The sequence below is a fragment of the Bos mutus genome, chromosome X, assembly GCF_027580195.1.
Source record: "Bos mutus isolate GX-2022 chromosome X, NWIPB_WYAK_1.1, whole genome shotgun sequence".
Lineage (NCBI taxonomy): Eukaryota > Metazoa > Chordata > Mammalia > Artiodactyla > Bovidae > Bos > Bos mutus.
Window position 1 is genome coordinate 57,488,145 of NC_091646.1, and position 13,488 is coordinate 57,501,632.

Here is a 13,488-nt window from a genome sequence, read left to right on the forward strand (position 1 = left end):
GATGTGGACATCTGTGATGGGAGCATTATTCAGTCTACCACAGTCTTCTTCCTGGGCTTTCCATCATTCTTAATGTTTTTAATCCATCCCTTTTTAGTATACTCATTTTAACTATCTGAATAAGGTTTTGTGGGAATCTAATCCTTCTGTTTGTTATGTCTGTTAATTCTCACTCAGGATAAGATGTATTTCTTCATCTGTTGTACTGGATTATAAGCTCATCATAAGGGAACTCTGTTTTTGATAATTTCATGTAGCCTGGATTGAGGTCATATTGTTCTAGAAAGTTTTAGCAGTTGCTTCCACAAAATTTCCCAGGGTACTACTGACCCAGGTGGGGCCAGTGGTAAAGAATCAGCCTGCCAATGCAGAAGACACAAGAGACGGGGTTCGATCCCTGGGTCAGGAAGATCCCGTGATGTAGGAAGTGGCAACCCACTCCAGTATTCTTGCCTGGAAATTTCCATGGACAGAGGAGCCTAGCAGGTTAGTCTTTGGGGCCACAAAGAATCAGACACAGCTGAGCTATTGAGCACACACACTGGCACAGAGCCATTTTTCATGATGTTTTATTGGTTAGTGAGTGAAGTTGCTCAGTCACAGTTTCTCAAATCATGTAATAGTGTAATTTCAGATTTCCAGTCTATGTGAGAGAAGACCACTGGTTATAAATACAATATTGTAAAGTTAAAAAATAAAAAATAAATAAATAAAATTCAAAAAATAAATAAATAAATACAGAAGAATATACATCCTTGCAGATGGATTCTTTACCACTGAGCCATCGTGGAAACCCACACAGGGCTTTAGATAAAACAATTTAATGTTTTCTGTCTTGTAGTCACTGGATTTCCCCCCTTGATCACCTTTTCACTAAAGTGTAGTCCTTTATGGATCCAGATATTATTAGAGAATATCTCATTCTCTACTCCCTGCCTTGTTTGAATCCTAAGGCCTCTGCTTTCCCTACATGGGCATTAAAACTCCAGCCCCTAGATTCATGAGTTAGACAAACTCCTTAGACCTTCTGTAGCATTAACTCGTGTGCTTATTGCTCTGGTTTTCAGTTCCTGATTTAGTTTGTGCTTACTTTTATGGTAAGTAAAATTTCCAGAGCCTTCCCAGCTTGTTTTTCCCTTAGCATTTCTTTGTGGTCACTTCTGTTGTGGAGGGGTCTCATCCATCACCTCCTGAGGCTATTTGTAGCCTATGTACCTTAGGTAGTCAGTAGCTGGTTTGGGAGTGGGGGATAACTGAGCTTTGCTTATGGATACTTTCAGCTTGGTCACAATTCTAGGTTTTCATGTTGTATTATTAGCACTAATACCTCTGCTGCATTAAAATATTAATCTTATCTCTGAGATATCCTTAATACCATGATAGAAAGATAATAAATTATCAATATATTTTTTTTCTAAGACCAGTTACATTTATTAGGTGTTAGATATTTTAAAAAACATTATATTACCTTAATTTTCAACTCAAGAATTCTAATCCTCATTTTCCTATTCTCTTCCTAGAATGTGTGCAGTGTTTGGTGGAATCTATTGTCTTCGCCATTCAGTACAGTGCCTTGTTGTGGATAAAGAATCTGGAAAGTAAGGATGATATAAGTTACCTTCCTGTATTTACACCCCCAAGCACAAGTGAAAAATGCTAAAGTCGATTTTTAAAAAATGATTCTTCAAAGATCCTCCTTGGTATTAATAACATATCAACCTTGATTAAAAGTTATTTGTGTTTAGATCCTCCAGAACAAGGAAAATGAGTTCAGAATATAGAAACTAAATTAATTTCCCTGCAATATGACTATAACTCCTGATCATCCAAGCTCAGAAGACAAATCATTTCAGCTGCCGGGGGTAGGTGATGAGTGATGTTAGTTTTCCTTGTGGCCTTACCCCCTCTAATTGATTTTCATCAGATGACAACAAAGCCCTCTGTTATTGCATTTTTAAAAATGGATCTCACCTAAAGACTCATCAGATTAATCTCTGCTGATAATGCATGTCACTCCAAGAGAAAAGACTTTAATGATTTTTAGGTAGATTGTTGTCATAAACTATGCTGCCCTGTTATCTGAGGATGAATTCCTTTACAACCATATCAGGCCTGCAGGCTGGTTTAGGATTGAAATAAGAATGTATCTGCTTTTAAAGAAAGCTGAACATGATCTCTTTATCTGTTCATTTTTATATTTCAGTTTTATTTTTCTAGGATTTGTTATTCAGTTACTAAAATATATTCTTGTCTAAATTACACTAAGTAGTATTTTTTCTTTTTTTTATTTCTGGGCTTTACATTTAAACATAAATGGGCTAACTGCATCAAATTTTAGGAGCTGTTTAAATTGCTATGTATTTTTCTTTTTCTAAGTATTTACTGATCCATATCTCTTGTATGACTGTTTTTAGGGATACATAAAGAAGTAGTATTGTTCAGGTCATAAAATACCTTAATATCTGGACCTAGAATCTTAAAAATATAAAATTTAAGCTGTTTTTTTCATTTTACAATAATTTTATATAGTCCAAGTAGCATAAAGTGTTAATTTCTCATAGGCCAGCTATAGTGTCATAACTAGTATTTTGAGATATGGTAGAGAACAAATTCAACTAGAATATGTAATATTTAGACAAGGAAAGTAATTATTTAGTATAAGATAAAATAGACATATGGTTTAAATGCATATAATTATCTTTAGCACTTTAACAGAAAGGTACTACATAAGTGAAACATTAATAATCTACAGTGAAAAATCTACCCCACAGGCCCGAGATATATTGATATGTGAGGGCTCTCTGGAGGTTCATGACGGAATAGTTTTCTTTATGATTCTTAGAGTCATTTTCCCTTATGCATTCATTTTGAAGCATGAGTATGTATCCATGATGGAAAGCTAGATAATGAATTGCTTGTTTGGTGCTTATTTACTTAGATCCTTTTACGTTTTGGAGGCCTCATTCCAGTCCTACATGTTACTCTTAGTGACATGAAGAATTCGCATGGCTCGTGATTGTTGTTTTTCTTAAAGGATCTGTTAGGACAGTAAAAAGCATCTGTTGCACTAAAGGCTGCATTTACCTTAACTTTGACTTAGTTTTTATTACAAACTCTAAATAGAGGAACTCTTCTTTGTGGTCTGCTGCAGATCTTGGACTGCAACAGATAGCTGAGGGCTCAGGCTCTAAAGACCAAAGTTTGGTAGTTTTCAAATTTTAATGTGTCTGTAAATCACTAGGTAATAGGTAAACATGTAAAACAAAATGCCCATTTCTGTGCCTCATGCTGGCAGAGTAAAATTGGATAATATGCTTAGAGTGAAGCCAGGAAATTGGCAATTTTAAGGAACACCTCCAGCTGAATATTATGTAGGTACTCCTTAGATGAAACTTAGAAACACTTATCTGTAAGGTAAAATTCAAGATTTAGCCACTGGTACTATGTTCCATGATGGACTAGGCACTCTAGGTCTTAATTCATTTCTTTTTTATCTGTGTAGAAAGATCTTAAACATAATAATTATTCTTTAACAACTCTTAAGGCATGCAATGGTCAGGTAACCCTGGAGTAAAAGGAGACCTGGAACTCTGTCATTGCCATGAGGGACAGTGGGCAAGTCACTTGTCTCTGGGCCAGTTCCTTTGGCTATGAATTAGATGGACTCTGTGGTAGATTTTGGGTCTCCTCCCAGATATGACATGCTTTAGTTGAGTTACTGAAAGTACTTAAAAAGTACTTAGTTTTTCCTTAGCACTTAGAAATAAATTATCTTAAAATGTTTTATATGCCCAAATATAGTCCATTCTCACATATTTGTAATCTTCAGTCCAGTGAAAAATTTAAAAAAATGTTAGAACAGGTTGTATGTGTCTACTTTAATGAATATAAATGAAATTGCAAAATGGCTACTTACACTGTTTATTATTACTTTACTAGAATGTCAGTTTTCCAATGAATATCTTTTTATTGTCCATCTTGGGGTGTTTAAGATATAGCCATTTTGTATTCTGTGTATGATTCTCATATTGGAAAACTTATTCCAAGCCATAAATATTTATTTCCTTAATAGTGGGACAGTTAAAAATTTGACCTGCATTTATAATATTCATGATATGTACAGTATTCTCACTACTAAATTGCGTAAGTGATCTTTAAAAAGTTTCTTTATAAGAGACAACCAGTACTTCAAAACTGTAAATTCATACCTTCACTAAAAATCCATTGTATCAAGTCGAAGAGTCTCTATAAGCATCTAAAGCAAGTATTGACTGAAGTTGACTCAGGCTAATTTATCTTTCACAAATACTATTACTTTGTCATTCAAAATCCAATAATTGAGAGACCTACCAGTAATAGATATTTTGTCAGGATTTGAATATAAATGAGGGATAATTTTTTGAGGGAAAAACCTTGAGTTTATATTTGGGCATATCCAGCATACATTTCTTTTTAAGCAATCCAGGTTGACTCAAACAATTGTTTATTCTGAGTTTTATAGGCTTATTAATCAAGGAATTTGCAAACGTTTGCATTTGTCTCCTTATGGTTTTAGATTGTCTTGTCTCCCCTATTTTCTTGTATGGAACACTTGGCATCCTCTTTCCTCTTTGGTGTGGTTAAGAGCTACCCATGCTTCAGTTGCTTAGACCTCATGCTTAGACCTCAGAGGTCTAAGTTTATTTCCTGATCCCACAGACTAGATCAGAACCCTCTGCCAGGCCCACAACTCAGGTCCCCTCATATGATTGTAAATTCTCTATAAGAAAAGGCAGGATCTCACTGCTGTAGTATCCCCAGAATCAAGGCAGGTTCCTGTCATCCATTATACTCAATAGATTTAAGTTTAAAAAAATGAATATTAAAAATTGATGATAGCTTTATTGTGCTTTTCTTTTAACCTTTCATTGAGGAAAGCAAATAGAAGCATAAATGATCAAAGCACTGAGTTTAGCGTGGTGATTATACATCAAAGTGTTGTACAAACTTTGAGAGGAGAAATATGGAATATATAACTAAATCCATACTTACTTTGAGCTATATCTTATTTTTCATTTTTGTTTAATGTACTCTCCTGAGATCCACTTTGACTGTGCTCTCTTGGCTATGTTATCCTTGACTCTGCTTTCTTAATTTTCAGAGGACATATATATCAGGAGTTCTTTTCTATACACTCTCATTAAATTCTAATACTGAAGCCCTCTGTTGACTGTTTTTGGAAATACTGAATGCTGTTGTTGAGCAGCTTTCTTTTCCTTTGTAGGAATGCTGACCATGTAAAACTCTTGTAAATTTGATTTCACCATTTAGCAATGCAGTATTTGATATTAGCATAGGGTATGGATGACCTTGGCCAGACATGTCTGTAACCAATAGTCAGAATCTAATTACTTCAGCTAATGTTCTTGTGAACTTCAGCTGTCTCACTTACTAGATTTCCTGCTATTACTATTTCTTGGAGATATCTTTTTTTTTTTTTTCTTATGTCAGGAATAACTGTACCTTTCCCAGGTATTTGGAAGTTAATAATGAATAGTATGTTAGACTCAGGGTGAGGTGACTGATTCTTAACACCATTTTTCATTAAATAAGAAAAGCACTGAATTTCATATTTTAGTATGTCCAATTTGCAAGATGGTAGTGGTAATATTCTAGATATTTAACCTCCACCAATCACATGCTAGTTGCTATGGGAATAAAGAGATGAATAAAACATGAATCTTGCCCTTGTGTATAAAGATTACAGGCTCTAAAGTCATGTAGGCCTAGATCTGTGTTCTGGCTTCCCCACTTACTAGTTGAGTGAACTTTAGCAAGTTGTTTAACCTCTCTTTGCTTCAGTTTCTTTATCTTGAAAGTGGGACACAACAGTACCTATCTCATTTGGTTATTATGAGTATGAATTGAACAGATAGTGTGTAGAATCCATATAGCAAGAGCTTAGTATCTGTTAGCTAATAGTAGTTTTTAATGTAATTGGATACTTTGGAATCCCATAGAGGAGATATATTGGGAAGATCCTTCTGTGCTATGCTAAGGAGTTCAGATTATAATTAATGGTATTTCAGATTATAATGTAGTTTTTTTAATTTTTTATTGAAGAATAATTTCTTTACAGAATTTTGTTGTTTTCTATCAAACCTCAACATGAATCAGCCATAGGTATACATATATCCCCTCCCTTTTGAACTTCCCTCCCCATCCCACCACTCTAGGTTGATACAGAGCCCCTGTTTGAGTTTCCTGAGTAGTACAGCAAATTCCCATTGGCTATCTATTTTACATATGGTAATATAATTATAAATGGGTGAATAACAAGATTAGATTTGTTACTTTTACATTCCATTTCTGTAATTAGAAGTGATTTGGAAGAAGCACTGCGATGGAAAGAGATTCTTTACCTGCTAAATCAGAGATTCTGTAATTTTTGTTTCTGTTTCTGCACTATACACATATATTGAATACTTCCATCATCCATCATGTATTCAGGCATCCATGCACAGTTGTCATCTGTGTGCCAGGCACTGGTGGTATAGCACATTACAAGACAATCATGGTCTTTGTTCTCATGGAGCTTAGAGTCTACTGGGGTACATTAAAGAACAAATAAATTAATTAGATAATTATACATTGAAATCTGTTCAATATGCAGATCTGGCTCTGTCCTTCCCTATGTAAAAAGCCTCAGTGATTTTATATCACTTCAGAATGACGCATGACCCCTTTAACATGACGCGTGAGACTCTGGGGTCTGACCTTTGCCTGCCTCTGTCAGTTCATCTGTCTTCTCTCCCTATTTGGTTCCTTGTATTTCTCTTACTTGCCTCTGTTCCCCTGCAAGTCCTGAGCTTCTCTTGAAATGTTCTTATTTGCTTGCTTTAACTGGTTTTAACTGCTTTAAGTTCAGTTCAGTTCAGTTGCTCAGTCGTGTCCGACTCTTTGCAACCCCATGAACTGCAGCACGCCAGGCCTCCCTGTCCATCACCAACTCCCGGAGTTCACTCAAACTCATGTCCATCGAGTCAGTGATGCCATCCAGCCATCTCATCCTCTGTCGTCCCCTTCTCCTCCTGCCCCCAATCCCTCCCAGTATCAGAGTCTTTTCCAATGAGTCAACTCTTCACATGAGTTTCAGCTTTAGCATCATTCCTTCCAAAGAAATCCCAGGGCTGATCTCCTTCAGAATGGACAGGTTGGATCTCCTTGCAGTCCAAGGGACTCCCAAGAGTATTCTCCAACACCACAGTTCAAAAGCATCAATTCTTCGGCGCTCAGCTTTCTTCACAGTCCAACTCTCACATCCATACATGACCACAGGAAAAACCATAGCGTTGACTAGATGGACCTTTGTTGGCAAAGTAATGTCTCTGCTTGTTGGTCATAACTTTCCTCCCAAGGAATAAGTGTCTTTTAATTTCATGGCTGCAGTCACCATCTGCAGTGATTTTGGAGCCCCAAAAAATAAAGTCTGACACTGTTTCCACTGTTTCCCCATCTATTTGCCATGAAGTGATGGGACCAGATGCCATGATCTTCGTTTTCTGAATGTTGAGCTTTAAGTCAACTTTTTCACTCTCCACTTTCACTTTCATCAAGAGGCTCCTCTTCACTTTCTGCCATAAGGGTGGTGTCATCTGCATATCTGAGGTTATTGATATTTCTCCTGGCAATCTTGATTCCAGCTTGTGCTTCTTCCAGCCCAGCGTTTCTCATAATGTACTCTGCATAGAAGTTAAATAAGCAGGGTGACACTATACAGCCTTGACGTACTCCTTTTCCTATTTGGAACCAGTCTGTTGTTCCGTGTCCAATTCTAACTGTTGCTTCCTGACCTGCAAATAGGTTTCTCAAGAGGTAGGTCAGGTGGTCTGGTATTCCCATCTCTTTCAGGATTTTCCACAGTTTATTGTGATCCACACAGTAAAAGGCTTTGGCATAGTCAATAAAGCAGAAATAGATGTTTTTCTGGAACTCTCTTGCTTTTTTGATGATCCAGCGGATGTTGGCAATTTGATCTCTGGTTCCTCTGCCTTTTCTAAAACAAAAGCAGCTGATGTATCACTTCCTGCAAAGAACATTCCCTAATACTCTGCTGTTCCCCCCACCACCAAGCTTTCACCTCTTAGAACAGTGCTTGGTACATGGTTGTATGCCACACACATATGGCATAAATATTATTTTTAACGAACTACCAGTGTGCTAACAATCCATTCATTGTCTTATTAGATTTAACAAGAGTCTAGGGCAGTGTCAGTGGAGATGTTGAGGAAAGGCTAGTTTCAAGAAGTCTTTATAAGGTGAAATCAAGATTGAGTAGCAGATTAGATGTGGGAAAAGAGATTTCTAATCTAAGGAAAGTCTAGTAACTGCTGGTCATGCCATTAACTGGGACTGGGATTCCAAGAAGGGAAGCAGGTGAGGAACTATGAAGAATTCAGGTATGGGGCATGCTAGGTTAAAAAGGCATTTGGAGTCTATCCAGAAAAAAAGTAGATAATAGTTAAAAATATGAATACAGAGCTTGGGATTGATTACAACAAAGAGCCATAGGTTTGGAGTTATAATCATGTTTGAGACTGTTGTAGTAGATATTTACCTAATAAAAATGAGTAATAGGTGTTTTGGAATGGTTTCATCAAAAAGGTGGCATTTGAAATAATATGTTTGAGAAAGCTTGAAAGGGCATAGTGAGCAGAGGTATTATTCTGTTTTCTTCAGTTACTGGGAATCTTCTAATTCCTTTAATTAATGTATTTTTCTTTTAATGATTTCATGTGTGATTTATGTATTCCTTATAAAAGTAATTGGGATATTAATCTGAAGATTATAGAGAATGGATACTTGTTTTAGTATTATTTTTATCTCCTGGACCAAATTCCAGATAAAGAGTTTTCATCTTGCTGATTCTTTTCTTTCTTACCTTAATTTTGCTATTTGTGCCCTCATGTTATTGAACCAAGGACTGTATAACTGTTGTAATATAGAAAGCTCAGCTCTAGAAATGTTCTGTGTGGCTTCACTGATTCTTATGATCAGCTTGGTTGTTGCGCCCTGTAACTGGGAACTCCTATCATGTTCCTCCTCAATTTACTATTTATGGGGCTCAGCAAGGTCCTCAACTAAATCCAGAATGCTGTTAATCTTTAATGGCTTCCTCAAGTTCATGTTGCAGGGGTGAACAGAGGCTATTTTAAGGTCTCATTTTGTTGTTTTCCGTTACTTGAATGTCATAATTTTTTATATTAATCTTTATAATACAAAGTCTAAGTCTAGGTCCCAAATCTATATTTCCTTCCTCATTTTTCTCCCAATTAGGCCTAATATATGACAGTAAGTATCTGAGGGGAAAACAAATCTTATCACTTACTTAAATGTGTCTTGGTTTGAACAGCTTTGCTCAGGCCTAGAGCCTTAGAACTTTAGCATGAGACTATCAGGTAAGTTGTATTGTTATCATCTATCTGGCTGACTAGGCATATATGACTGTCACCTCAATTTCTGCAGAAATCAGTGTTTTTTTCCTATAGCAATAATCTTGAATTTCCACCTAGGATAGCATAAAGATACAACAGTAGCTGTGACACACTCCATGGTGATTCTTCCCTGGGATTTGGGAGCTTATCAGAATCTCCAGGGGTACTTATAATTTGAAAAAGTCCCCCAGGTGTGATTCTGATTTGCTTCCTTCTCCTTCTCCTCCTCCTGTGAGAATCACTTTTTAATCCAGAAGCGTCAGCATAGATAGGCACATTTATTGGCATATTATCCTTGCATAGTTGAGCTCTCCAGTCTCCATACCCATCCTTCTGTTCTGAGTGATCCCCAGTAGTGTTAATACCATAACTTCTGAAATCACTGTCTGCCTTTTACCAAAGCTGTAGCTATCATGAAAGCAGCCCAGTTAGTATTTGGAAACCTACAAGCAAGGAGGTCTCCACAAGCTTCAGGGCTAGGTTTAATTATGCGGTTTACTTAAATGGGAGCCCTTTGCAAAGACTTAGATTGGAGTCCAAGGTTTACACTAACATCACTCCCTCTTCCAATTTGATTCCAACATTTTATGGTGAAAATATTAAACTCTACACCAACATGGAAAGAATTTCAGGGTGATCACCTGTATATCCACAACTTAGATTCTACAATTAACATTTCAACATGCTTGCTTAGTCATATGTCTACCCAAATACTTATCCCTCTGTTCACCTATTCACCGTTTCACAGTAACTTTCACAGTAAATTCCAGATAGCAATACAGTTTCCCCTAAATACTTCAGTATGCATATCATTAACTAGAGTTTAATATTTGTTTATAGCTTTTTCTTCTGATGTAAAATTTACATGTGGTAAAGTACCCAAATCTTAAGTGTTCATTACCTGAGTGTTGACAAATGATAAATCTGTATAACCTGAATCCTTGTCAAAATACAGAAGATTTTAACAGCCTCTTTTTTTCTGCCCAGATTATTCCCTCTTGACTTTCTATAGTCTCTGAGTTAAAGGTAAGAAAGAGGCTTGTCAGTGTTTCCAGGACAAATAGGGATTGAAGCTTCATGATGGATCAACAGATTTCTCTTTTTCCTTGCCAAAGTACCTTGTGTTTTAAATTGTGTATGAATGTTTTAAAACAGAAGACTTGAAGGAATTCTCTGGCAGTCCAGTGGTTAGGGTTTGCAGTTTTCACAGCAGGGGCCCTGGTTCGATCCCTGCTTGGGGAACTAAGATCTCACAAGCCACATGTCATGGTCCAGAAAAAGAAAAAAAAAAATTAATAAAAACATAAACCAGGAGACTAACTTGCCTTTCTGATTTTAAGTACTTATTTTTTAAAATAGATATAAATACTTTAGTTAATTAAGTATTTTATAAAGCAGGAGCTCTAGTTTGATGAAATGTGAGGCGATATGCATAGAAATATAACTGAGGAAGAGAAAGGAAGTAGAAGTTATATGGGAAAAAATCACATAAATATTGATATATTTATTAATATGTAGTCAATTGATTAAAAATATATGTATCTAACATCACAAGATATAGTTTAGCCTGATGGCAGTGTCATGCCATTTATTTAAGAATATCAGCATATCATAATCTGCCTTTATTAAAATACGCATTAAATTCCTTTCACTATTGGTCTTGGGTATTTGTCATTTTACTGTTAATGCCTTTATGCCTGGCAAATAGCTCTTTTTAAAAAATAGCTCTTATTTAGGGTAGCATATTTTAATTTATGCTAATATATTTAAAATATGACATCAGTTTGAAATTACTTGTTTGCATTTTATGAGGAGTAACACATAAGTGTTTTTCAAATAAAATAATTCTAGTCTCAAAAGGAAAGCTATGACAAAGTAAATTGTGTTATTTCCATAATAAAAATATATAGGAAACATGCAGACATTTGCATATAGTTCCTGAAATATTGCATACTGTCTTTGTCAGTGCTGGTAAATCCATTTCAAGGATGTTGCCCTTAGTCCATTAGTTTGGATAATGAACCCTATAAAGTACATTTATAACTTGTGGCACTGCAAGGAGATGGATTCTAATATTCATCGTTTTATCTAGACACATTGAGAGAAGGTCAATGGAGGGTTCTATATGATTCATTGTCCCAACACATTTCAGATGACAGAGACCTGATAATGTCCATGCATAAGTGTTTTCTTTATTTGGAAACAGCACTTGAAAGAAATCTTTCTATGATCATCCTTTGAAGTAAAGTGGAAACAGATATTAAAAAAGCTCTATCCCTCCCCCCGTTTTTTTTGGTTTAAAACATTATCACACTTGTTGCAAAATAGCTATTCTTGAACAAAAGAGAAAGCGACACTTAACAGAAAAACAAGCCTTTAGTGGCTTTATTAGGCTGTAAATAGTGGCTTTATTAGGCTGTAAATAATATAACAAGATACTTAATCAACTTTTCCTCCCCCTTTTCTTAGATCTGTTAAGAAAAAAAAAAAAAAGCCTATTTTCTAAACAAAGAAAAATCTTCTATGTTCCTAAACATTAGAAAAGCTTATAGCATAATAGTTGTCCTAACTTTCCTCTTACTATTAATAGCATTCAAAATAAATATTTAAGTTCTAGTCCACACTTAATAGTTTAAAATAATTCAAAATAGCAACAAGAATATATATTCTGCAGTTTGGTTTAAGTTTTGTGTCAAAAATGTGTACTTGTGGGCAATTTTAAAATCTTCTCACAAATTAATTTTAGATTCAGGATTGGTAGCTAGCTGATTCTGTTTGTTTTCTTTATTATGTAATCATCAATGAAAACTTTTTTCTTTGCTTATCTTCTTTGTAGATGTAAAGCAATCATAGATCAGTATGGTCAGAGAATAATCTCTAAGCATTTCCTTGTGGAAGACAGTTATTTGTCTGAGAACACATGTGCACATGTGCAATACAGGTAAGGCACCCCTCCAGCCACTCTGCAAGGGAAGGTGAAACTTAGGGAAATTCATCTGTGTGGTTACATTGACAATTCTGTATGATTCTGTACTTCAAGTAAGATGCAAATGTATACCAAACAAAAGATATATTCAGTGTGTTACCACTGTTTTCTTATAAGGTCTGGTTTGAGGGGAATCTAGCCTAATGTTGACTCCATTGCATTAGCTGGGATCTGTCTGCAGGTCACACATCCTCCTTTGCTGAGCCAAGAAAAGATTAAAGCAGAACTTGACTTGGTTTGGGGAGGTGACACTTTTATCATGACTTAAATCTTTCAATGAAACTAGACCACTTTCTAACACCATACACAAAAATAAACTCAAAATGGATTAAAGATCTAAACGTAAGACCAGAAACTATAAAACTCCTAGAGGAGAACATAGGCAAAACACTCTCTGACATACATCACAGCAGGATCCTCTATGACCCACCTCCCAGAATATTGGAAATAAAAGCAAAAATAAACAAATGGGACCTAATTAACCTTAAAAGCTTCTGCACATCAAAGGAAACTATTAGCAAGGTGAAAAGACAGCCTTCAGAATGGGAGAAAATAATAGCAAATGAAGCAACTGACAAACAACTAATCTCAAAAATATACAAGCAACTCCTACAGCTCAACTCCAGAAAAATAAATGACCCAATCAAAAAATGGGCCAAAGAACTAAATAGACATTTCTCCAAAGAAGACATACAGATGGCTAACAAACACATGAAAAGATGCTCAACATCACTCATTATCAGAGAAATGCAAATCAAAACCACTGTGAGATACCATTTCACACCAGTCAGAATGGCTGCGATCCAAAAGTCTACAAATAATAAATGCTGGAGAGGGTGTGGAGAAAAGGGAACCCTCTTACACTGTTGGTGGGAATGCAAACTAGTACAGCCACTATGGAGAACAGTGTGGAGATTCCTTCAAAAACTGGAAATAGAACTGCCTTATGATCCAGCAATCCCACTGCTAGGCATACACACTGAGGAAACCAGAAGGGAAAGAGACACATGTACCCCAGTGTTCATCGCA

The 13,488-nt window shown here is 35.9% G+C and overlaps 1 protein-coding gene across 2 annotated transcripts in view; it reads left to right on the forward strand.

Annotated features, from left to right (window-relative positions):
• Positions 1-13,488, forward strand: part of CHM (CHM Rab escort protein) — a 249,951-nt gene that overhangs the window by 166,470 nt on the left and 69,993 nt on the right. For both annotated transcript variants that reach the window (XM_005902355.3, XM_070365658.1), the window contains exons 9-10: positions 1,521-1,598; positions 12,310-12,414. In XM_005902355.3, coding sequence (XP_005902417.1) covers positions 1,521-1,598; positions 12,310-12,414 — 183 coding nt within the window. The remainder of the gene's footprint in view (positions 1-1,520; positions 1,599-12,309; positions 12,415-13,488) is intronic.